At 25.3% G+C, this 27,130-nt stretch overlaps 1 protein-coding gene across 4 annotated transcripts in view; it reads left to right on the top strand.

Annotated features, from left to right (window-relative positions):
• Positions 1-27,130, top strand: part of LOC100161464 (protein kinase C, brain isozyme) — a 90,708-nt gene that overhangs the window by 40,954 nt on the left and 22,624 nt on the right. For 2 of the 4 annotated variants that reach the window (XM_008183972.3, XM_008183973.3), the window contains exons 4-5: positions 2,945-3,056; positions 6,693-6,821. In XM_008183972.3, coding sequence (XP_008182194.1) covers positions 2,945-3,056; positions 6,693-6,821 — 241 coding nt within the window. Of the gene's footprint in view, positions 1-2,944; positions 3,057-5,989; positions 6,102-6,692; positions 6,822-27,130 lie in introns of all 4 variants that reach the window. The other 2 variants (XM_001945362.5, XM_008183971.3) reach the window with 1 other exon arrangement.

Below are 27,130 nucleotides of genomic sequence, written 5' to 3'. Positions count from 1 at the left end.
AAAAATATGAATTTCAAACGCTCATAAAAATTAAATTTCGACTTTCTTATAGACATTTTTTTTTTGATAAAGGTAGATTATCCTATAAGGAATCTTGTATCACATTTTAAAATCTTAGTTCTAAAAAGAAAAATGTTTACGAATTATAAACTTAACATAATCAGGTAATTTTTGTGATTTTTCCATATTTTGTCAATTTTTGAACTTTAAATGCCAATAAAAAAAACTGTGACTAAGGATTTTTAATATTTTTCAAATGTCATTGTAACAATATAGTAGAAGCCTTGTATTAAATTTCAAGTATTTTTACTCAACAAATAAAGTTTTATTGACATTCATAGAAAAAAAAACTAATTAAATTGGAAACTGGAATTGTCCGTAAACAGCTCAAAACAAATCAAAATATTTTGAAAAATTTATCATGTATAGAAAATGGAAATATAAACAACCAGTGAACATTTCATGTATCTACAGTCATTCGTTTTAAGTTACACCAAAAACCAAAACCAATTTTCCCAAAAACAGATTTTGCGTAAAAATTCCCGTTTTCTTTAATTTTTCTTTTGTTTTTCACGGCGCATTTGAAAACTATTGGTAAATTTTTACTTTTGACCCCCCAAAGTACCAACTAGATTCACTTTCCTATCAGAAAAGGTACTGTTGAAGAAAATCCAAGCACTTTTACTGTCCTAAAAGGTGATGACAGACACAAAAAAAAAAAATAAAAAAAAAAAACACACATCATTGTAAAATCAATACATTCATCGTTCCACTCAGAATCTAAAATTAAAATTACTTTTATCTTTAGCTTCATAAGTCTTAATTCTTTGATATTATAATTTTATAACGATATTATTAATTCAGAATACTGACTGAAAATTCAACCCTAATGTTTTTTTGATTAAATTTCATTAAAAAAAGTTATTCGTTCTGTAATTTGTTATGGGTTATAGATATTAAATTTGCACCAAATAATTTATATTAGCATTTCCTAGAAATTGTATAATTTTAAAAATATCTAGCTCTTTTTCAGCTATTAATAGACAATTTATTCTTTGAATTTATGTTAATTTTTATAGTAATATTTAATAAAATGTTAATAAATAATTTGAAAGTGACTGGTTAAAATATTTTTATAAATTAAAGTTAAAGTAAAAGTGAAATTTTGAAGCTTACTAAATTGTATTAACTTGTTCATATAATAATTAGTTAATAGTTTTTATGAGAACGCTACACAGACATTTGTCATCTCCGTCTTACAAGTGCGTGACATAACAAATTTTGCGCTCAGCAGATGTCTTTTAGCTCCGTTGGTTCAAAAATTAGAGTAGATTGACCTCTTATAACATTTAAAGTTAAGATAATTGTCTAGGGTATCGTACAGGTTTTTCATTATATTTTAATTTCAAATCAAGCTATAAGCGTTTTAAAATTGTAAATTGTTTGTTCAATTCACTCTTATTTTTAAACTAACGGAGCTAAACGTGATCTGCTGGGCGTACAATTTACCATGTTACGCACTTGTAAGACGGAGACAACAGATGTCATCTCAATGATATATTACAAAAATTGCGATTATGATAGTACTTACGTTTTACAGTATATAAGTAATAGATTTTATTTAGTAATATTATTTTTATTATTGATTTATTATAATTACATACTTTTAAGTTTTAAATGTATTTAACTTGATTATTATGTCGTGTTAAGTAAACTGAACAAATTTAAAAAATAAAAAATTGAAGTTTAAACTAGGTAACTAATGAGTAGGTTATTACTATACTTATCTAAAATATAAGTAGAACTTATTAACCAATTTTTAGTTTTTTAGTATAATATTTTAATAATTCGTACGTAGTTAATATACAATTAAATAGATAAAGGAGATATTCATTTACATTTTTTAATACAGGGGAAATTGTTTCAATAAAATAGTATTATATTTGTAAATAAATACGTTTTGTTGGAAAATCATTTAACGTGTAAAATACTCTGGACCATAAATATATATTTTTTTTAAATGAGAACATAGACTTATTGTATTAATTGATGTTTTTTCAAGTAAAATGTATACAGTATTATATAGTTTTGTATACAATATTTAACTAGTTATTATTCATAGAACGGTTGATTAAAAGATCTCGAACGCAGATTGTGTGAATAATTCTTCAAAATAAACATATTTTGGTAATACATTACATTTTTAGTAATAATATCCCAATGTATACATGTGTTTTTTATGTAGGTACATATATAATAGTTCTAATAAATTATTATCCTTATCTTTATAAAATATTTGATTCAATTTTACATAATATGGATCGTGACGTATTTTATTATGAAACAATTGATTCACTAAATGTATTATTTTAAAATTTGTCGTTTGAATTTGAATTTAGATATATGTATACCTATATACATCTAAATTAATTTTTAACGTAAAATCAAAATCATGCTATTTATTATAATTTTTAATTGTATTAATATGTATAATTAATATTTACACGATTCATTGTTTGTTGTTAAATATTTTCATATTATTCTTAAATATCGTATAAAATAAATTTATTTCAAGTAAAAATCATAATATTTAAAAACGAGCTATATTAGTGTTAATATATATATTATATATTCACATTACTCGTATATGTTTGTTTTATTTTGTATATTATGGTTATATTAAAAATATATACGTTTAACAAGTAATATTTTTACAATTGTTTTAATTAGCCGTATCAAAGACACTTATAGAATAAATAAAAGATCGATGATATTAAATATATATATATTAAAAGGTATGGTAAAAAATATTTATTTTCTGTTAATATGGTTATATATTGGTTAGTTCAGCAGGGTTTGAAGTTTTTAAATCGTTTTGGTGTATTTTATTTTCTTCTTCGATTTATTTGTTCTTATTTTGTAACACAATATTTTCTCTGGCTAGTCTTCCAGGACCAAACACAGGTTCAAAGTGCATACCTACGCTAGTCCGGCATTTTGCGACCATTGTGGCTCATTATTGTACGGTATCCTACATCAGGGAATGAAATGTGAAGGTCAGCAAATCCGAAACATACATTTTTTTTATCATTTACCTATATTAATATATATTTATATTATTTTTAATTTCTTCGTTTTTTGAAAACAATACTCATGTGTTTGTATTCTTATTATTTTGTTTGTTCTGAATTCTACCTGAATGCCTGCCTGTGTTCTCTATATTACTTTTTATAACATTATTTTAATTTTAATTTTTAATTACAACGAGCATTTAAGCATAGACTTGCTATTTAAAACCACTATACGTACTCTTCTTAAAGCTTGCACGAGAGTTTTCAAAAATAATAATCGCGACGCATTAACAAAAACGGTGGTGAGGTGTATGGAGAGAGATCAGTAACCACTATTCTTGCGGAACCAACAGCCCTAATTAACTACTAATACATTTTGTATACGCTTTGCGTGTACACTTTATATATATATATTATACAATATAGTTTTGGGAGATGTTCACTTTGCCCGGTTTGAATCATCTTTGAGGATATAACATTGCCACGATGGTTAGCCGCGGGGACTTAAGTTTCGAAGTATAATATATATTATGTACTGTATAACTTATGGTAGTTGCACAAAATTACTGTTAACTATAGAACACGGCGGCGGAATAAAAAATGAAATACTATCCTGAAATCGCGTAGGTAGGTATTTTGAGGTTTTAAACAAGACAAAAAATAAAAAGGGTTTGAATAAGGTATAGGTATTTTAAACGTTTTAATTTAATTTGTTTATTTTTTCGTGATAATATGATAAGTACCAATATATTCAAGAAATGTGTGTAATATATTTACTAATTATGTTATAAATTGTATCTAATTAATGATGCCCTCTCGTTTGTTTTTTTTTTTTAAATTATGATAGTATGAGACTACTGTATTTTATATTTTGAATTAAAGTGTCTAGCTTCAGTAGGTACAAGTTAATTTAATTTCTTAACGTTTAAAATTTGCCAAACATGAATTGTTCTGATGTCATATTGAATTGAAATATAGCGGGGAATTGAACTTTAATTATTACGTTAATTAATACAATGGGAGGTTTTGCATTGCATATTATGATATAGCTATGCAATCTATATTTATTATGAATGTTGCTCATTCTCATGTTTGATATTACCTAAATCGCATAATTTATTACTCACTAATTTTTATCAATTGTTTGAAACTTTGACACAGCTTATACATAAATAAAAATAAATTTTGTTTGTCAAGTTATTGCATTTAGGTACAGTTGTCATCAGATATCTCGACACCGTCTGGTCGGCGCAATAGCGTCAAAACAATGGTTCTCAACATTATGTACGTAATTTACTATGGTCAATATAGCATTAAATAATATTGTTACAGTTATTATCTGGTACATTTTTGGATTTATCATTGAGTTATAGTTATTAATACCACGTGGCTGTACGCAACGTATGATTTGGAGGCATGTTGTGACAGTACGGCGTTGGTAGGTCACGCGGTGTTAGTACGGGGATAATACCATTTTGAAAACATAATATACTGAAACCTCGCATGGTCGGTGCCAAGATATCTGACGACGAATGTTGTAAATTAACTATATTAAATACGATTTTAATAGGTAATCGCATTGGATTTATCGATATATTGTAACAGACATGTTTTTGATTTTTGAAAAATATAGTTTAATAAACACGTATCATGCGTGGGCTATACACCCACACTCGATACATGATTAAAACCATTCAATGTTTAGAAAATTTAGACTTAAACAATGTATAACATTAGCTTATTATTATAGTCTATGACCTCATTTAAACATTTTCCTTTAAAAATATATTTTTACGGTTTTTCATTATTTTTTTTTTTAGAGGAAGTGTACTTTATTTTTAATCTAATACTTGAATCAATTATTGTTGAAATGAAAACATATAACTTTATTGTTATTAAAAAATTATTTAAATATGCACACTTGTTAGATTGTTTATATGGTTTTATTCTATATTGTTTAGGACATTGAGATACCTACACCAATAAATATTTCGTCATAAGTTCTTTTTATAGTTTTATATCTATTATAGTTTAGGACGGTCACCTAAAATGTTAGGTAAAATTATAGTTTAGGTTTCTACCATTGAGGGGAATGGCGATATCTTACTCTTTAATCAATAGGTAAGTCACCTCTTAGTAACTCTTAGCTCCACCATTCAGCTGCTCCATCCCCCATTTATATATTTAGCAGATATCTGGAGGAACTTTTTTAATTTATAAATTAAACACTTATTAAACAGACTATATTATGTAGTCATAATAACACTTCAATTTTTCGTTCAAAACTTTATTTCCTTGTATTTAATATTTATCAATAATGTATTTATTTGAAACTAAACGGGTATTTTCTGTTTTTATTGTTATTATATTAATGTATATTATACAATTTTAATGTAAAAAATTATGATTGATTATTTACCTGTAGGTATTAATTGTACTAAAAATGTACAAATCTTAGAGAAATTTTACATTTCTAACCTGCCTTTAATTTTTGTTCCTCTCTAAGGATAAATCACTTTTGTCTTATAGTAACATTAATATTTTAAAGTTTAATATCTTTATTGCCTACTGAAAACATCTTAGTACACTTCCTCTTGGCAGATTTAAATTATTTTTGTAGATTATTAATAGTAGTTTAACTAGTTTATTTGGTTTTTATCTTTTGTTTGATTTATAATTGTTTTATGATTATTATTATTCTATTCTAGTTTTATTTTTGTATGTGGTCATCCTGACGTATGGCACGATATTCTGTTTTTTGCTATTATTTGTATGAACCATTTGGTTGATAATTAATTTCCAAACATAACTTTATTATAAAGAAAAAACAAAATAAATAAACGAAAATAATAATTGACTAAACACAATACGTCCTTAAACTATCCAATTATGTTATCCTGATGAACGGATATATCTAGGCCGAAACGGCGAAACATCAATGGGATCTTCATACGTATATCACACCTTCTTTTTGCGACCATTGTGGATCTATGTTGCACGGCATTACCCATCAGGGTCTCAAGTGTACAGGTTAGAAAATCTAAACCAATAAAACACATACTTTATAATCAACTTTAAACAAAATTAGATTTATCTAATAAGTTTAATTTTTGTTCAAAAGGTATAGTTATAATTTGTTTTTGTTTTCATTTTTGTTTTGCTTTATTTTAGTGTTTAAACGAAAAATGCCACACAATAATTTAGTATTTATCAACACGAATAGAAACTATTAACTTTTGTACTTAAATAATTTTAAATTTTCTACATGTATTCAAATCTATAATTATTTGTTTATATTAGATATGTATTTCATGAAAATATTATTACCTAGCCATATTGATAAGGCTCTTCAATTTATCAATGCTGATGTTTAGATTTAGGTACCTATAATGTTAGTTTCATTAACAACCTTTAAAATTTTGTTTTTTATAACTTAGTATTAATTCACACTTCGCATGGCAGTTTTTTAACATTTTATGCATGACGTTTTCATTATATTCTATTTACTATTTTTTTGAGCTTTTTCTGTATTTTAACACGATTTGTTCAAAGTAAAAATATAAATATAATTATAAATATTTAATTTTAATTAAAATTTTATATTGTACTTAAACAAATTAGCATGTGATATGAATGTACATAAGCGGTGCCAGGAGAGTGTTCCGAACTTATGCGGTTGCGATCATACTGAACGACGTGGACGAATAGAAGTGAAAGTCACGTGCCACGGAACAAAACTTATCATAGAAAGTAAGTAATATTTTAGTTTAATTTAAATTTAGTTTTTATCACCTTAAGAATTATTTGAATTTTATAAGAAAATAAATATGCATGAAAATGATGTATATTAGTTAGAAGCTGTATTGTAATTATGGCGCAATAAGTACTGAAATTGTGTGTGCAAATATAAATTCTTAATAAACAATATGCAAGGTCAACATGTATCAACCTTTTTTTGAGACCACAAAATAATTTGATGATATTGATTTTAACATTTTATTGTGACCGCCTAGGTCATATTATATTTTATTATTAACAAAAAAAAACACGTTGATTAATAATACATACAAAGTTTTAGTTTATATAATTTGTGTGGATGCAAATTATATTTTATTTATTAGCTAATTCGATTTATATTGTTACCTAATTTATTTGATTATATAATAATTATTTTACTAATTTATTAAACATGAATTATGATCTCCCATATGTAAACTTTGAGTATAAAGTTTGAATAGGTATTTTTTTTATTTCCTCGGTGAATTAAATATATTATTGGTTTAATATCCATGTATATATTTGGTATCGAAATTTGATTATTCTGGTTCCAATGCATTTGAATCACGTACCTTTCAGGTGATTTTTCATTTGACATGAAAATATCTGCGGGTGGTGTACTGATGTTTGTAAATTTAATCCGTAATCTAATAAATATGACACTTTTAGAAATATATTTATGGTAAAATAATATAGGCAATACCAAATGCGTATAAAACTCATTCTATCCGATAAAATATATTTATGAATGTATATTTTTTTTGTATTTTATACTGATATGAATCATAGAATACTTTTAATTGATATACACGGTGTGTTTAAACATTTAAATGTTTGAAACGTATATATTTTTATAGTTGTTGGTATATTTGAATAATATTCAACTTTCTGAAATTATGTACTACATTTAAATATTGTATTAATCAGAATAGTAGATTCTTTTTATATTTAAAAATGAATAATTACAATCTATACACATAAAACATCCGGGGAAGTCGATCTGATAGTTGGGGTCCAGTGTACTTGTCAAAGAGTAGGTTACTGCAATAGATGTGTTAAATTTAAATTTAATGATATTGTTTATGAAGAACGATTTTGAGTGGAGACGTTCTGTCAGCGTGTATTCCTAATATACTTATTATATATTTATATTGCTATTATAAATTCATTTTTGTATAGAGTAGGTTGAACTATTTTATACTAACAACAACGAAATACAACAAAAACAAATAATTTTTTTCAAAATATGGTATTGCGATATTAAATGGTAATTATAATGACTGGAATTACAGAATAGGGAAAGCACTCAGCAGTGCTATCTGACAGCTTAATTTAGTCTCTAAGCTAGGTCCGTTTTAGATGGCATTGAGAGTTATCAGTAATTGTGAGGAAGAAAATTCGATTGATTAGCGGGTTTTGATTATGAACTTTGAATAATATGAAAGGTGGCAGAATTCGGTTGATGTGTTAATGTATTTTTAGGTAATTGTCGAAATTATTATTATTGATGAACCAAGGAGCATAAACGATTTGATTAAATATTTTGCTTAGGAGGGTTTGGCAGAGCCCCCCATATCTGAACACTATAGGAGTACCTATAGGTCCATGCTGCAGCCGATCTTAAAATTGCTTTGTACATTTATAGTTAATTGCTGGTGGATTATAATTATTAGTAGATTTATGTTATATATATATTTAGTAATATAAATAGGTAACTTGTAAAATTGTTTTATTATCATATGAAATACACCCGAGGTATCTATACCTATAACCTGCTTTTAATGTGTTGTAGTTTACGCGGAGTACTGATCTAAACTACTATATTCTTGTACCTATATGTTTAAATTCATAATATAATTTTACAAAAACAAAATTAATTTAATTTTAATAATTGTGCTTTACTAACACGCGACAAATTAGCATATAGCTAATATGCTAAATATGCAATATTCAAGTTTATTTTCTTCAAATTATTTTTAAAATTTTATTATCAATAAAATAAAATGTTTATCAAAAACAGCTTGTAGGATAATATTCAGAAATAATAAAAATGATGTGTATTTTTGTGGAAAACAGTATTAAAATAAAATGTTTACTTTATTTCACAAAACTAAAATTAAATTACATTATTCATTTTATATCTATTACTAATTTATAAATAAAAAGATCCATTAAATGAATTTTAATGGACGTTTTACGTTAAGTTGTTGAAGCATTAATTAAAAAATGGAAAATGTTATAATTTGAATTGTAACATCTAAAAATGTCACATATCCCAGACAGCAATTTTTTGCTTAATAATATTATTATAACATTATAATCACGAATAATATTAGTATAACGTTATTATAACACTATTATAATATTATTGTTACAAAATGCTGTCTGGGATAATGCGGTAATATTATTATATGAGTATGTCTAACGTGCAAATTGATACTTGTTCAAATAAATAATAATAATTTTCATAAATTATTGACACGAAAAATGTCGATATTATATCTTTTATTCTTTTTATTCTTCTTTTTTATACCTGTCAACCTATCCAAAATTGATTAAAAACTGTCGCCGTTCAAACCAGTGAAAAATGGCTTTGTTATCCAGTTGATAATCGGAGGCATTTTATTTATTAAATATATTGTACCTACATTGCTGGAAAAAAATATTTTAATTTCCATACCGTAATTTTGTAATGATACCCTTTGGGTCAACGTGCTTTTAAATTCATAACACGAAAATTGTTTATTTCTAGTAAAGTTTGGAAGGGACAGATGAAAATATTTTAGCTCAAATTTTCTCTGGGTCTCGTGGGAACGAAAGAGAAAATATGTGTAGGTACTGGGTAGAAATTTAGCCTAACTCATATGACATTCAGTCTCAGAAGACTAATATGAATGAAATTCTATTTGTTTAGTTTGGAAAAAATAAAATGTTCGCTATTAATTATTGGATACTATAGATTGTATAAATCTAGTTAGTTATTTATAACTCTTATAATTCATTTTCATTTTATCAATATAATATTTTTCTATGGTCATTTTAATAAACATTATACATTCAAACATTTTGATTTTGATACATTTGCAACGTAGTTGGGGGAACCTTGTTACGATATTAGTTATCTAAAGAAAGTTTTCTATTCCTTATGGATAAGTTTTTTGTAGCGTGGGGTTAGAGCACTGTGTATGAGGTTTTTATCAATAATAAGACAAGTTTAGTTTATAAATCCATAGTAATTATTATATTTAAAATAGTACTATTCTGCCTAGGAAGATGACTGTTAATAAGTGTGTATGTGAGTTCGCTCGTTTTGATGGTTACTGCTTGCCGTGTGTCATTTTAATAATAATTAATAATTTGGATGGGTCGAAAAGTGTTGAGTATGTATATTTTGTATTAGTCAATCCTTTAAAGTGTGTTTAGTGTATAATATATTATATATATAGAATGTAACAAATGTTCCACATTTATTCTTTTGTAAACAAGAATACATCAAAGTTAGATTAATTTTTATTACTATACTAATCACTAAATGTTTCCACATTGACTTTTTTTAAACAATTTATTTATTGTTTATTGAATTATTTTATAAAATAAAATAAATTTATTTTAGGTTACAAATTATTCTGTTTTGTTAATTCATTTTTGCTGAACATAATGTTTATTTAAACTTTAATATTTATGTTAACGTTTGATTTCCATATTTAATGTTATAGTAAATTGTTTATTTAGATTTTTCATGATTTGTAAATTTATAAATAGTCATATAAATGAAAGCAATACAACATTTATTATCTCAAGCTCTCTTAGATTCTTGGTCACCTTTTGAGATAATACAATATTTATTTTTTTACTTTTTTGAATAGGTAATCGACATTTTACCTATTTGATATAAAATAGCTTACGACACACTACAATATTCAGTAAACCATAAAATATTTACATAGATCTAAAATCTAAATGAATAAAAAACAAAAGCGAGAGATATACTGTAATAGGTTTTATTGATTTATATCTCACGATGAGGTATGTTTGAATTCCAAGAAATCGGTTAATATATTATATGATTCAAAAAAAGAAATTTTACTGAATTGGTAGAATATTATCTTAAAATTTTAATATAAGTTGGAAATATATTTATTTGGTTTCGTTTTTTAGGGAAAGATTGAGTGTTTTTTTATCAACAGAACATTTAAAATTGAATTAGTGGTTGGGCTAGTTAAGGTAAATAATACGTTTTATAATGTGGTAGGTAGTTAAGGGTTTTGTATTGCCGTTATAGAAAGATGAACAAAAAAACTCTTGATACTATACTCCGAGTTGGGATATATTATTTCATGCATCACAGGGCCTGGGTGAAAATGTTTTAGTATGACAGTAAGCTCGCTAGTTGACTACACGGGACTTGTTTTTTTAGTTGGTTGTTTGACTTTGATTTTGGTGTGAAAAAGTAAGAGGTTTAAGTTTAGGTATACATTTGTTGACTATTGTTTTTGTTTGACATCTTTCTGATTAAAAAATAATGTAAATGTGGAAACGTTTTGAAGTTTTATAGTAAATTGTACGTATAATTATGCGTTCTTAGAATAAATTCATTTCGTTTTTTGAGTAAAATTAATTTGATACCCTGCAGTTGGGAGAAAAAAGCTTTTGAGATATATTTTTAATTTATTGACGAACTAGAGAATTCAAATAATTTTAGATAGGTACCATAATGATTATTTAAATAGTAATAAACGATTATATATTTAGTCAAGTGTGAATGCTGATAATAATATTGCTTCGTGTCGTTACACAATTAATAAAGATGTTATTTTTTATTAGTATTTGTTTACAACTCATATATCTAAATGTAAATAAGTGAGTTTGTTACCTTAGTGTTTGTTTATTTACATGACGTGATTTTAAATATGTAGGAATGATAAGTACATCTGGTAAATTTACTCCAACCCAAATTCAATATAAGTTTGTAGCATTTGTCTATTTAGACCCAGAAAATTTGCTTCAACCTTACCTTAAGGCACTAGTTCCCAACCTATGGTCCGTGGACCACCGGTGGTCCGCGAGACATCGTGAGGTGGTCCCTACCTACAAAATTTAAAAATATTTCATTTTTCCTTTGGGCGTGATGCAAAATTTGTAACTGTTTTTTCTCGACTTCCAACGAAGAAGGTAGTAACTCATTGGCGATTCCGACGGCGTTTATTTATAAATTTATATTACATAATAATAATAATAAAAAAAAAAGGTCTTCCTAGTTTTTGTAAAATTGATGTGGTCCGTGACCTAAAAAATATTGTCGAGGTGGTCCGTGGTGGTAAAAAGGTTGGGAGCCACTGCCTTAAGGGAAGGTGTTTGGTTGAAAATATGATCTAGACGGTACCTACTTAAGATTAGGGGGAGGGTGTAAAAGTAATATATACTCAGTACTCTTCCTAAGAAAAACTAACAAAATACAGCGTTATAATGGGAATATTTAAGCATAATTTTTTCGATCTATTTATAGACATTTGAAATTTTTAACTTTTATTATTGTTGTTTATCTGTAAAATCTTGAATAATTTAATATAATGTGGTTCCCTATAATATGTTTTATTACAGCAATTTAAAAATATTGAAATTACATAATATCACAATGTTCGTTTATAAGCGTTTTACTTCAAATTTTGATGAAATTGAATATTTAAATGAATAATGACGATAACGCTGATACGTAATACTTGAGTTATTATCGTCTGTATTAATATAATGTTAGGGAGTCACGTACATGTAGTGCAAATATTAATATATGGGTAGTATAAATTTCGTTAATTTTCATAATAATAAACTGGCTAAGAATTATTTTAAGTGTTTTTAGAGTAGAGTAGATAATTTGTCAAGGTGAGTATTATGCCAGTGCTACCTATAAATGTGCCAAGTGTTGTATTGTTTGTTTGTAGAATACTCGAAGTTTATATTTATATTTCAAACTAAGATATTTCTTTCTATTTCAAAAATGTGTTAATTGCAATCTGTATTTTGAATAGTGTATCCTTATTGTGTTTAGTGAGTGAAAACGTATTGTGCTTATAAAGTTAAACGATTTTTTTGAAGAATAGTAACTGAGTTTATATTTGTATTCGATTTATGGCTACTTTTTGGTGGATTTTAAAATGTTGTACACTATCTTCGTCTAACATTAGGTAGGCACAATTGCACAAATTATAAGATTATATAAAATTTGGTAAAATAAAGGTTTATTTTTCTGTCATAAAGAAAGTAAGAATTTGAAAAGAGTGAATTTGTTTTTATAGATTAATTCGGTTTTTGGATATCTCGAAAAAAATCGTATTGAAATAGCAATTTAAATATTAATCAGGGTCTTAATCTCTATTAATCTCAAATTTAAATTTAATTTAAAACTCTAAAATTATTTGTATACCTATGTTAATTTGTTTCTACTTTACTGTGTATCGGAATATGGCTATTAATAACTGTACCTATACCTAATTTGAGTTTGACCGTGCTAAAGGCGAATGTTGAACTAACTTCCGTGTATCATTTTAATATGTATATTTGGATGTAGCCAAACAGTTTTAAGTGTGTATATTTTATGATGGCCAGTTCTATATAGTGTGTATTTAAATATAGGTGTAAAAATGTAACAACCTACAACCTACAATATATGATGATTTAAACATTTAAAATACAATTTATGGAGAAGCTGTGCTTAGAACATAGAAGTATGTTTAATATTCATTCCTCGTTTAGCTCCTCACAATTTTATTTTTTAAATTTTTTATTTCACCCTTGAATCTGAATTTCATACTTTACACATTTCTATTATTTTTTATTTATTCAAATTGTTGTATAGGTTATTCTTTCTTTTAAACTAGTATTATATTACTTTCTTCTTATGTGTAATCTCATAATGCTAATTATATCCATGTAGAATTTCTAATTTCTATCATACCATATATTTATTGTTTATGAGTATTTTTAACCACATTTATATTACTTCATGAGAATACTTAATAATATGAATTATTTATTTCTCTAAACTAATTTATTTTTAAATAAATAATAACCTAAATGTTATATCAGCATTTTTTTTATTACTACAAAAACGAATTATAGATAAATAAATAACTACCAACGTACTTTCAAATTATCAATGTTCATTGAATTTACTTTGTATATTATTTAGGACTTAATAGAGTTACGCGCTTAATGCTTTTATAATACTCGTTGAAATTCGAATATAAAAATGTCCGTTTTATTTTTACTGTATATAGATTTTAAAAATGTCCAATGATTATTTGTCAATATGAAATTGAAAATTAATATTATATATACTTTTAAAATATTCATTCACAAATCACAATGTGTATTGTAGACTTAATAATATACTATTTTATAAATAGGTGAATATTTATAATAGTATTAAAAAATATATTATTTTACTTTTCGTAATACATGTTGTGTACTTTATACTCGTAGTGGTCATGTTTGAGATTATACTATAATGGTACCTTGGTGTACATGCATGGTCGAATGTAGTGAGCGGGTGCATATGTTTTTTGGGCAAATGGCATTCCCTCAGCAGAACCGACAAAAGCGTTTGCATAATTTATTGTTTTAAAAAAACTCACAATGCAAAACATTCTGACCATGTATAATTTTGCTGGTCTAAATGTAAAACCTAACCTGTATAATTTTTGCTTACAATACCTTTGTGTTTTTGTTGTTTTTTATTTCACTCGCTGACCCTCGGGGCTTTGCAATTGAAAAACCTAACGTCTACATTACATTTTCTCTGAGTAAATGCAATTACCGTTCATAAAGTTATGTACCTATACACATTACCGTTTTACTCTCATAATTCGTTTCAGCGCTGCTATAGTTTCTAATGATTAATGAATGTGCACCATGGTGTTGTTATAATTTTCTAAAAATATTAAAATAGTTAAAACTAGCTGTCGGCGTACATTATACGCATAGAATGAACATCTTATTTAATTATTTTATTTTATAATATGTCAATCATCGATCAGTAGCTATAGGTTGTTGAAGATTTGCAAATTCTTGCATTGCCGATACATAATAACCAAATAGTATAGGCGCATATAATTCCTTATATTTTATAAAATATTATAGTAAAAAAAAAAAATTTGTTCACAATTAATTTTTATTGAAACTTATTATTAAATCGTTGTCGTAACCAATTTAAAAAAAAACAACGCAGTTTCTAGTGATAAGTAATAATATAGTGAAACATCTATTAATGCCCAATGAACTTATCTAAAAAGAGAACCCAAAATATTATACCTGAAATAAATGCACATGAAATAGGTTATTTTATATGAAAATTAATTATAGGTAGGTAGTTATAAACTTTTTATGGTATGCTTGTTGTAGGTGTACCAAAATCAATACAAAATGTAAATGTATTATTGGACAATGGACATAGTATATATACTATAAACAATAACCGTTGTGAAAACATTCATTTTAATATGAATTACACAGGAACATAATATATTACATAAATGTGTTAGTAGGTATTTTTAATGAACAACAACAAGCGAAAATTATTACATTTATAAGATAAGAAATTACATTTTAATTAGCTAATAACAGAAGATAATATTATACTACCAACTATACTGATAAATTATTAGTATATTTAACTGTTTATTTTGGAAACGGGTAAAAACTATAGATAATTTTTAAATAAAAAAGTGTTAGGTATTGTATTTGTTTAAGCAGTTTTTTTCCTCCAATAGGTAGTGAACACTTTTCAGTAGATCATAGGTTTAATAACTTTAAACTAAGAAACTTTGCTGTACGTATTAGCTTATTTAGCATTTCCACTATTTATAGGTTGATTTGTAGTATAATACTATAATGTATATATTGTGTACCTATTTACATTACACATTTTCATAAATCATAATTATTTGGGCTCATCAATAACTATACCTACTGTACTTACTATAAATATTAAATATAAATATAATTTTTACAGTGCAATTTTTTAACGCCTCTTTCTTTATTCTTTTCTTGAAAAAATATTATCCTTATAACTACTTTATTTCGCATTTCACAACCTGCGACCCTTAGTTGGTATAATATTCGGGGAATTTATCCGTCGGTCGCCGCGCCGTGACCTTAATCGCAATGTATACAATATATTATAGGTCCCAACATTCTTGATTCTTCTCTTCGTTTATTGGTTTTTTTCTTATTAATTTAATATAATACTTGCAGCGTTATTTACTCGAATTCATTGCTTATACGGTAAGACTAATAATAAGCATTTAAAGTCACTAAAAACATTTTTAGATACTAATTGCATTGTAAAAATCATTCTAATCCAAATTTCAATCATTAATACCTGAAATTCGTTAGATGAAATCTAATTGATAAGAATTTTAACGAAACGCTTTAGTACTATCTAGGATTGACTTAGAAAAATGTTTTCTTATTTTATTTGTACGAAAACTTATTGTTTTTCACTCATTGTAAATTCTAGTTTTAACTTTTTTGGTATATTTTATACAATGTCCGTGATATATTATATTCTATAATTATTTTATATGCAACTGCCTTTTTTTTTTCGTAAAGTTTTATTCTGTAATTTATATACGTGGTTGACCATTTTTCAATCATTTGTTCAATAAATTTAAATTTTATGCTCTAGATTCAATTTAAATTAGTTGAGTTTTTTTTTTTAAATTAGGAGGTTTATTATTACAATTTAATAATTAATATTTTACAAAAAAATATAAATGTATTATAATGATAAGTTTTTAATGCTAATGTTTTTATAATTTAAATTATTCTACCATTGTTTCAAATATAATTATAAATTATTGGATTTTGTTTATTTTATTTTTTATCCGTCTTGGTTATTAATTTTTACGTAATTAAATCTCAAGCTATTTATTACCCTTAAGCTTAACGTGTATACACACACAAAATCTAGTAATTTGATTTAAAACTTTTGAATCATATTTACATTTTGTTGAACCGGTATTTTTTTACATTTCAAAGTAAAAAGTATTTCTTTTATTCGTTCTCTTTTTCATTCTCTCTAAACTTTTACATTTGTTCGTACATTGTAATTTTCATTGTGTGTTACATTCTACTCCTATTCATTCTTTATGTATTAACCAGCATTATTGATAATCCAGGATAGACTCACATGCGTTTATTATCTTTCCATTTTGGTTTATACTGATGAGAAGAATTTTCCCTACATACGGAGAACTCCAGATAATTTTCACTGTCGCGTATTTATTTTCTGCTTTTTCATTAAGCTCTATAAATATATGTATTAACTTTTATTCTTATTAATTAAAAAGTTCTGAAATATTTTTAAATTCTAATCGGATAACTAATTTATGTTAATGTAATTATGTAGTTTCTTTTTTTTTTTTACTTATGTATATTTACATTTCGGATCCTAATATATTTTTATTACCTATACCATTTTTTAATAATTATAAAATTCATATTTCCTCAAATTTTAAATTATTTATGTATATTGTCTACAGATTTACGTAGGGTAATTATTATTATTAGGTATTTATATATACTTTATGTGATCCCATCAGAACGTCCCTTCGTTAATTACTGTTCCGGATTCATTGCATGCAGTACATTAAAGACAAAATTCAATTTCAAACGTTACATTTTTTGCAAAAACATTTTGATAATTTTTTATGAAATTGTTTATAATTATTAATTACGTGATAAAAGAGATTATGTCAAAATATGACGTAAATATAATTGGAGATTCAATTTCAGAGTAAATGTGATTTCTTATTTTGTTTACTTAACACAAATTGAATATATATATATTAAATACGTAAAAAATATAAAAAGGTTGTCAAGTGTTTACTGTTCTGCCGTATATCCACATTAAGTGCCCTGTGGGTCACTGTAATTGATGTGTTAAATATGAATCAAATTATATTATACCATTCTAACGTTTCTGAGCGAAGACAGGCTGTCAGCCAATATTACTAAGCATGTTTTATAATAATATTATTATTAAAGTAATTTGTTTTACTATTAGTAATATTAAGTAGAATTAATTAATATTTGCCGAAAACATAGCACTTGAGAATGCTATTGTGTGTATAAATTAATATAATAATATACTTTAAAAGTTTCAAGTACCTAAGAATAACAAATAATATTTTTAAATTACCTCAAAATAACTAAAACTATTATTCTTTGTTCAAATATCTAATTTCGTTTAAATTTGAAGTAAGTATAGATATAAAAAAATGTGCTTATTTATTATTTTAGATCTTTTGGTTCCAATATAAACTACCTGCTTAGGAGTAAAGTAATTTTTATCGGCATTCTTTAAATAAAAATTAATACAAATTGAAAATTGAAAATGTCTACAAATATCTCAAAAAAATCAGAATATTTTGAAAATTGTATAGGTACAGTTAATTGAAAATTATAAAATAAACTTTTGGTGAAAAGTTCAAGTTCCTGCGGTTTTTTGTTCATGAATTAATATAATATATTAAAAATTAATTAAGGAAAATAGTTAATTCACAGGAAATTTTTAATGTCGAAAAAATGTGCATTTAAAACGCTCATAAAAAATTAAAGTGATTTCCGGTTACTTTTGGTTTTTTTCGGCGGGAAAACATGAAAAATATTGTAAATATTGTATTCGTATTAAATTTTTTAATCTTTGATATAACAAGAATTTTTATGAATTTCTAACTATAAAATAATTTGCAAATTATGTATGATAAGTTAGGAATTGCAAATTAACTCTAAATCAAAGAATTAGTTATATCAATTTGTAAATAATTAAAAAATCACATATTATCTATTATAATATAAAGGAATAATCGGGGAATAATTAAATTAAATATTAGTTTATGTTACATTTTTAAAGTTATTATGATTTAAAATACAGATATTTATTCACTCGATAAATGAATGGACGAATGTATTGATTTTACAATGACGTTTTGCTGAAATTAAAAACATAATATATAGTTCTTGGTACGTTAAAGTTTCATCAGTTCTTCATTAAAGTATATTATATTAAAGATATGGAAAATAATTTACAATAAAAATTGAACATTTGAAGGTTTAGTACATAATTATTAATATTTGTCGTGGGGGGGAGGGGGGTTATATATAGTTTCATTATAATACAATTTGAACTTAATGTTATGCGATAAACTTTTCAGATGTATTTGAATGATATTATATTTTGGATTTTCTATTTATAAAACACGGAACTTTAATAAATTTAATATATCGGTTCTTTACACGTTTAAGTAAAGTGAGATCCATTCACATTTTTTTCAGTTGCAATTATTTTTATATAAAATATATATATATATAATATATATATATTCTACTATTCTGTGCCGTGATGATCAGACAAAAAGAGTTGGAGCCTCTTTACCATTTCCAACTTTTTAATTATTGAGATATTTACGTCTTATTAAAATACCTGCCATTTTCAACTTTCAGGCGGCTACCTGTAATTTACATTTTTTTATTTATTATTTATAGATGAAAATTATAATAATTGTTTTTTTTTTTATATAGAGCAAGGGACCCGTATTTTCACGTTTTCATACAAACTCTATGGAAAAACTGGTATAAACACGGATCCCACTCTGTGTATATTGTTTACAATTGAAAATAAAACATGACTAAAATAATAAAACATATTAAATTCAGATGCTTTTATAACGACTATATTTCTCGTTTAAAAATTCATTCAATTGAGTTTGTCTGTAAAGTTAAGGTTTTTAATTAAAATGGATTGGATAAACCAGATGAATACATTTTTAAAAAGCATTAAATTCATAATATTATATAGTTTTAAACGTTTTATTTAAGTATTTTTATTATAAAATTATAAATGTTTTTTAAAGTATATTTTCCATTAAACTTAATTAGTGACACATTTTGTCTTATACATTTAAATTTTGCGTTATTAACGTGACTGTTTGTAAAAATTCATGAAGGTAGTAAGATAAGGATAGCTATTTGAAATATGCAAAAATAACACAACTTTTCCATGGATAATAATTTATCATTTTGATCTTTATATATAAAATTCGTAACTTCGTAAGTACTTATCATCGGTTAGGATTCTCAAAACTTACAGGAGCAGCCAATTATTGTATTTTATAAATTACATACAATTACATATACCTATAAGTACCTACTATTATTTTTTAATATTTTACCTATCACTATAAGTCTATATTAGGTTTTCATGAAAAAATGCTTTTAAAATCATTGATGATAGTGTATACCTTATGCTATACCTTAGTGTATACCTAATGTTGATAGATACTACATAGTGTATACCTTAAAGTATATATTATAATTCAGCTTTAGTTAAAAATTTTATATCTGTATAACATATTATTTGTATATATGACTAAGTACGTTTGGCTATCCTTAATATCCATTTAATATGATCGTTTATAAAAATAATATTTAAAATAGCTTTCCTTTTTGTTACATACAAATTTCACACGAAAATAATAGAATTTTTCACTTTTTATTGTACCTTTGAAGCTCGGCAGAAAAACATGTTTATGTTTTCAATTTTAAAAAATTAAGTAATTTTTATTTTTCTGTTGTTTTCGTTTGCATAAATGTTTGTTGTTCCAGTTTAATTACTCATAAGTTACTTAACATAATATGTGACAAATTAATTTACAAATATGCCAGAGTGTGGTATATAGGGTTACGAATATAATGTAATTTAATGCTTTATCGATTAATTAATGTAATTAGAACCATAATTTATATTTATTTATTAGAACGTTTTACGTGGATTTAATTTGGTTTTTTTTAAAAAAAGGTAATGAAAAAAAGTATTTAAATTTTGCCAGAATTTGTTTAGCTGTTATGCAATATATATTTCAATTTTAAACTGTGTTGTGTTTCTTGATAATTAAATATTTTTTGGGTAATGGAAAATGTGGTTATTAGCTATGCAGTATATTGTGCAGAGTTTAGCAATTTTAGTTTCGGTAACACTAATACGTTATTTTTTATTAAAAGTAGCATATATACCTTTTGCATATTATGCTTTAAAGTTAAAAGAACCATAATTATGATTTTATTACAATTTATTAATTAATTGTACGCCAGTCAGTTTTGATCAGTAAAACTATAAGTAATTTTAAGACTTTCAATCTATACTTGTAATACTTATATTCATATTTATTTATAGTATTGACAACATATTTTATTTTTAAGAGTTTTTCTTATCAATATTTTGGTCATAATGTTATAGGTAGATTGTGTAACTTGATTAAAGATGTATATGCGACGTTTCTGATTATTGAAAATCATAATAATATGTCAATACATTTTTTACTGATTTCCTAAAAAAATGTATATAATTAAAAACCGTATAATGTATGTAGTTTATATTTAAATAATACCTAAACATTATTAATTTATGTTAGTTATTATAAATCTGAAAATCATTAATACAATTTTTGATCAAAATAAATTAGTTAGTCTTATCGAAACTCAAAACTGTATTTCGTATCAATTAACACAATAAAATACTATCCTAAAATACATGTAAAACTGATTAATACTATTTTTTAATTTTAATTGCCGTAATAAACTAACAGCTATAATTCTTGTTCGATATGATATTTTATTCATTAGTACATTTTATAAAAAATATTATTTTTATTAAGTAAAATAACTCTTATACCGTGGTATGTATGTTACCTATGTTATTTACTCTCTCTCTTTCTGTTTCTCTAAAAAAAAAAAAAATGTAAATTGTTAAAATATTGTAAATCTATAGGTAATATTACGTATATATAAATATCCCATGGCCACGTTGCTTAGGGTTCTTTTTTCCTAAAAAAATATTATGTTATTATTAAATATTGTGATACTTTTTCGTCAGTTTTTTCAAAAACTTTTAATATTTATGAAGAAAAAAAGGATCAAAAATAAGGAACCCTAAACATTTTGAATGTTTAGCTCTTACATGTAATTCAATACATGGAAACTTAAAATCGTAGAGCTGTTCATAAATATTTACTCAGGGTTCGGGGTTAGTGAAGGTGAACAAACTGGATCAATTTTGTTTTGTCTGCATTTAATGTGACACGAGTAATCGATCGTCATCTATGTTCCACATAAATGTGTGATTCTTAAGGGTCTTACAAATCGTATACGACTTCCTCTTCGTATCCCGTTTGAATTATTAATTGCTTAATTAATTGACACTAATAAATCTGAGACCGATTTCAACTCGACTTGATTTCAAGTAAATACAGTAAATTGGTTCTATGAATTTATCTTCGTTAGTTATTATGTCGTTGTATATATCTTTTGGTTCAACGTTGTAAATCGCATAATTGTGTTAACAGTGAAACGCAGAAAGCGCGTATTCAGAATTATCAAACTTGTGTAAGAAGGGCCTGAATCTCGTACGTTGTGTGTACTTTGTCGTTTTATATTGGATTACACATCGAGAAGTTTTTAATTTGAATATTAAATGTTCGTCGCTATTTACACGTATTGTAACATTTTAATGGTTAGTTTAATAATATTTATTATTAATTATCTATTTAATAGTTTATTGTTTAATTCTAATCATATTACAATATGTTTAACATGTTCGTTAAACGTATAGGTATACATATAAAACACGATAAAAATTATTGATCTACATATCTGATCATAATTAATTTTTAAAGTGTGAAAATATAAAGATTCTTTTATCGCTTAATTGGCTTAAATGGAGCAATTGTATACATTTTACAATGACGTGTGTTTTTTCGTGTATGTATACATGATAAGTAGTCAAAATAATGAATTCTAATTTAACACATCCATTACGGTGACCCACAGTACATCAGAGCAGTATCTACTTGTTCACGTTTTTTTTTTTTAAATAAACGATCGTATTTCAGGAACCCAGGCAACGAATTTTTGACAGAAATATACATTCTTAGGTATTCTAGGCATACATTTTAGAGCTAATATGACATTTCAATACAAGCTGTTGCAGGTTATTTATATTCGTAAGTTTTGCTTCTTTATACCATATGATGGATGCCTTTTTAAAATAAGGGTTTATATTACACAAATATATGGTTTTTTAATATTGTTAAATATGTTCTGTGAACCTGTGAGTAGTATTTTCGATAAACGTGGCGTATAACTAAAATCAAGTTTAATATAAAGCAAACCGTTTTTTATGATTCCAAATTCTGAAAAATAATTTGTTTAATTTTTGTTTATAATCGTTATCCGATAGCCACCACATTTTATTAATTATTATTTTTATTTTTATTAGTTTTTTAACTATTATCGAATAACTTTAATATTGTTTTCGTTTTAATTACAACGACTTTTGTTGCATTATAACGGAAGATTAAATTTTATTACAAGATGTTTATTTTATAATTTAAATTTAATAAATTTGTTTAGATAAAGTGTATTGGTTATTATGACTTAATACAAACACGTTCAGTTTAAAAACAATATAAAACACTGCTCAGATAAAAAAAATAAATTCGTATCTAACCTAGCTAATCAGATTAAAATAAAATAAAAATATATGTCATGAAGTCAGAACTTTTCTTGTATATGTAAGGTTCTGTATATTAGTACAATAGTATGTAATAATTTAATTAACCGTGTATTATATAGGTATACGTTTTTTTACTATTGTAAACAGTTAAGTCAGATAAAACTAAGTTATCCAGTATTAGATTCTGAGTGGAACGATGAATGTATTGATTTTACAATGATGTGTGTTTTTTTTTTATTTTTTTTTTTATTTATTTTTGTGTCTGTCATCACCTTTTAGGACAGTAAAACTGCTTCGATTTTCTTCAACAGTAACTTTTATGATTGGAAAGTGAATCTAGTTGGTACTTTGGGGGGTCAAAAGTAAAAATTTCACAGTAGTTTTCAAAAGCGACGTGAAAAACAAAAGAAAAATTAAGGAAAAACGGGAATTTTTACGCAAAATCGATTTTTAACAAAATCGATTTTGGTTTTAGGTGTAACTCTAAAACAAATGACCGTAGATATATGAAATTTTCACAGGTTGTTTATATTTGCATTTTCTATACACGGTAAAATTTTGAAAATATTTTGATTTAATTTGAGCTCTTTACGGACATTTTCATTTTCCATTTTTTTTTAGTTTTTTTTCTAAAAATATCAATAACATTTTATTTGTTGAATAAAAAAGCTTGAAAATTTAATAGAAGGCTCCTAGTATATTGTTTCAAAGGCAGATGAAAAATATTAAAAATCGTTAGTCACAGTTTTTTTTTTATAAGCATTTAAAGTTCAAAAAATGACAAAATATGGAAAAATCACGAAAATTTGCAAATTATTTCGAGTTAGAAATTCATAAAAATTTTTCTTTTTAAATCTAAGATATGAAAATGTAATACAAGATTCCTTATAAGATTATCTACCTTTATCAAACAAAAAATATCTATAAGAAAGTCAAATTAAATTTTTATGATCGTTTTAAATTCAAATTTTTACAACATTGGATATTCACTCGATTTCTCATGTAGTGATTTACCCAATACTTTCATGATATTATAATAATATAATTTTAACACGAATTATGAAATAGAAAGGTATTATAATATAATATATTTTACGACGGAAAAACACTGATCCCGACAATGATAGACAATTTCAGCCACGTTTTATATACACTTACATTAGTTACATTACACCGAAATTTCGATTAAACGTCAAATCGACAGAGTACTTTCTCTGTGAATCGTAATTTATATCTAATTGACTACAATCAATTTGTATGTAAAAATAAATGTGTGTATGTTTGAAGATTAATTACCAATAGGTCGGTTAACTATCAGTGTCCATACAGTGTGGTGGGCGGCATCTACCACAATATTTGGTACCTATATAATGGCCATGTATGAACTAATATTATATTCGTAGTCACAGTTATCAAATTTGAATTCACTGAGGTTTATATATTAGATAGATACCGATGACGGAGCGAAGAATGTAAAGATTTTACAATGATGTAAAATGGTTTACTTACAACCCATTACCTATTCACACGCAATTTAAGTAAGGTCAGGTCGGGTACGAGCCTAACGTGGCCAGTGTCTATTCGGGTTATAAAAAATACAATTTTCAATTTAAAAGTTGATTTCATGAAAATTATGAAGTTTCACACTAATCGAGTGTTGCATAATGTAAATTAGACTGTAAGATAACGGAAGTTATTAACATCTGAAAATCTAGGTAAGTAGGTACTGAGCTTTAAAATTTTATTTTTTGAAATCGATATTATTTTAGCGGTGTAGTTTTCACATATCCTTTCGTAATCGTTTCAAATTTGATATTTCAATATTAATTTATGCATATTTCACTATTTAATTTATGAATTGTGCTAATTGTATGATGTAAATGAGGATCGGCCGATTAGGCACTTTCCTCGTGCAAAATTACGTACGTGGAAAGTACGACATGCATAAATGGGGGAAATGCGATATGTGCTTCGTTAACAATAAATAATGTTGGTTTTTTTTTTATTGATCTTAAATACATCGACATCTAGGTAATTAGTAGAAAGGTGATAAGTGATACTGTATGTGTCACATAATAGGTGTTCGTCATTACTCATCAAGTAGCTGTGCGTTAGGTGTGTAGGTACCTATGTCCTATTCGAAGCCGGTTGATTAAATAAAAAAAAATGTATTAACATAGAATATAGAACCACAGTATTAACTATCAAAAGACGAATTTTGCACTTATCCCGGATGGCCGGTAAAGTGTGACATTTTTAAATTTTTTTATTTTTTAAATATTTATTTCTTAACTAAAAAATTAAAAAAGCCTGTTGATAAAATTCCATGAATATTAAGTCATTAATACGACGTATGATGTATGCAGCGGTGACTAACCAAACTAAAGTAAGTGACGTATGCAATACCTGTATTATACCTGTAGTATATATTATACTACAAATATTTCAATATTTTATTATTTTGTTTTTTAGTAGTATCCATTATGAGTAAAAAAAAAAAAAATAATCTAAGAATGATAATTCAATTTTGTAACGCATTTGAATTTGTCTAGTCCTTACAAATCATATATGGTATTTTTTTAATGTTATCTAATTATAGAATATGATTAATTAAAAGTTACGACGTGTATACACGCCCGCAGACATCGAAAAGTTTACATTATTCGTAGACATTTTTAATAATTATATAAACAATTAGTTAACTCAATTAAAACAAAATATTTCCTTCATTAATGATTGCCAAATGCCAATTACACAATTTAAAAGATTAATAACAAATCATGTATTATTTGTTATTTTTTAAATAATCTATTATCGACATTTTAGATTCTGAGTGGAACGATGAATGTATTGATTTTACAATGATGTGTGTTTTTTAATTTTTTTTTTTATTTTTTATTTATTTTTTTATTTTTGTGTCTGTCATCACGTTTTAGGACAGTAAAAGTGCTTGGATTTTCTTCAACAGTACCTTTTCTGATAGGAAAGTGAATCTAGTTGGTACTTTGGGGGGTCAAAAGTAAAATTAAAGCGCCGTGAAAAACAAAAGAAAAATTAAGGAAAAACGGGAATTTTTACGCAAAATCTGTTTTCGAGAAAATCGATTTTGGTTTTTGGTGTAACTTTAAAAAAAATGACCGTAGATATATGAAATTTTGACTGAATGTTTATCTTAGCATTTTCTATACACCATAACATTTTCAAAATATTTTGATTTATTTTGAGCTCTTTATGGACATTTTCATTTTCCATTTTTTTTTAGTTTTTTTTCTAAAAATATCAATAAAATTTTATTTGTTGGATAAAAAAGCTTGAACATTTAATAGAAGGCTCCTAGTATAATATTGTTTCAAAGGCAAATGAAAAATATTAAAAATCGTTAGTCACAGTTTTTTTTTATAAGCATTTAAAGTTCAAAAAATGACAAAATATGGAAAAATCACGAAAATTTGCAAATTATTTCGAGTTAGAAATTCATAAAAATTTTTCTTTTTAAATCTAAGATATGAAAATGTAATACAAGATTCCTTATAAGATTATCTACCTTTATCAAACAAAAAATATCTATAAGAAAGTCAAATTAAATTTTTATGATCGTTTGAAATTCAAATTTTTACAACATTGGATATTCACTCGATTTCTCATGTAGCGATTTCCTTATTTTGTTGTAATTCAAAAACGAATAACTGCAGATACATGAAAATTTTACTGAATG

The sequence above is a fragment of the Acyrthosiphon pisum genome, chromosome A2, assembly GCF_005508785.2.
Source record: "Acyrthosiphon pisum isolate AL4f chromosome A2, pea_aphid_22Mar2018_4r6ur, whole genome shotgun sequence".
NCBI classification, from domain to species: Eukaryota; Metazoa; Arthropoda; class Insecta; order Hemiptera; family Aphididae; genus Acyrthosiphon; species Acyrthosiphon pisum.
The sequence above is the reverse complement of the archived record's forward strand: the minus strand, read 5'-3'. Positions and strand labels throughout refer to the sequence as shown.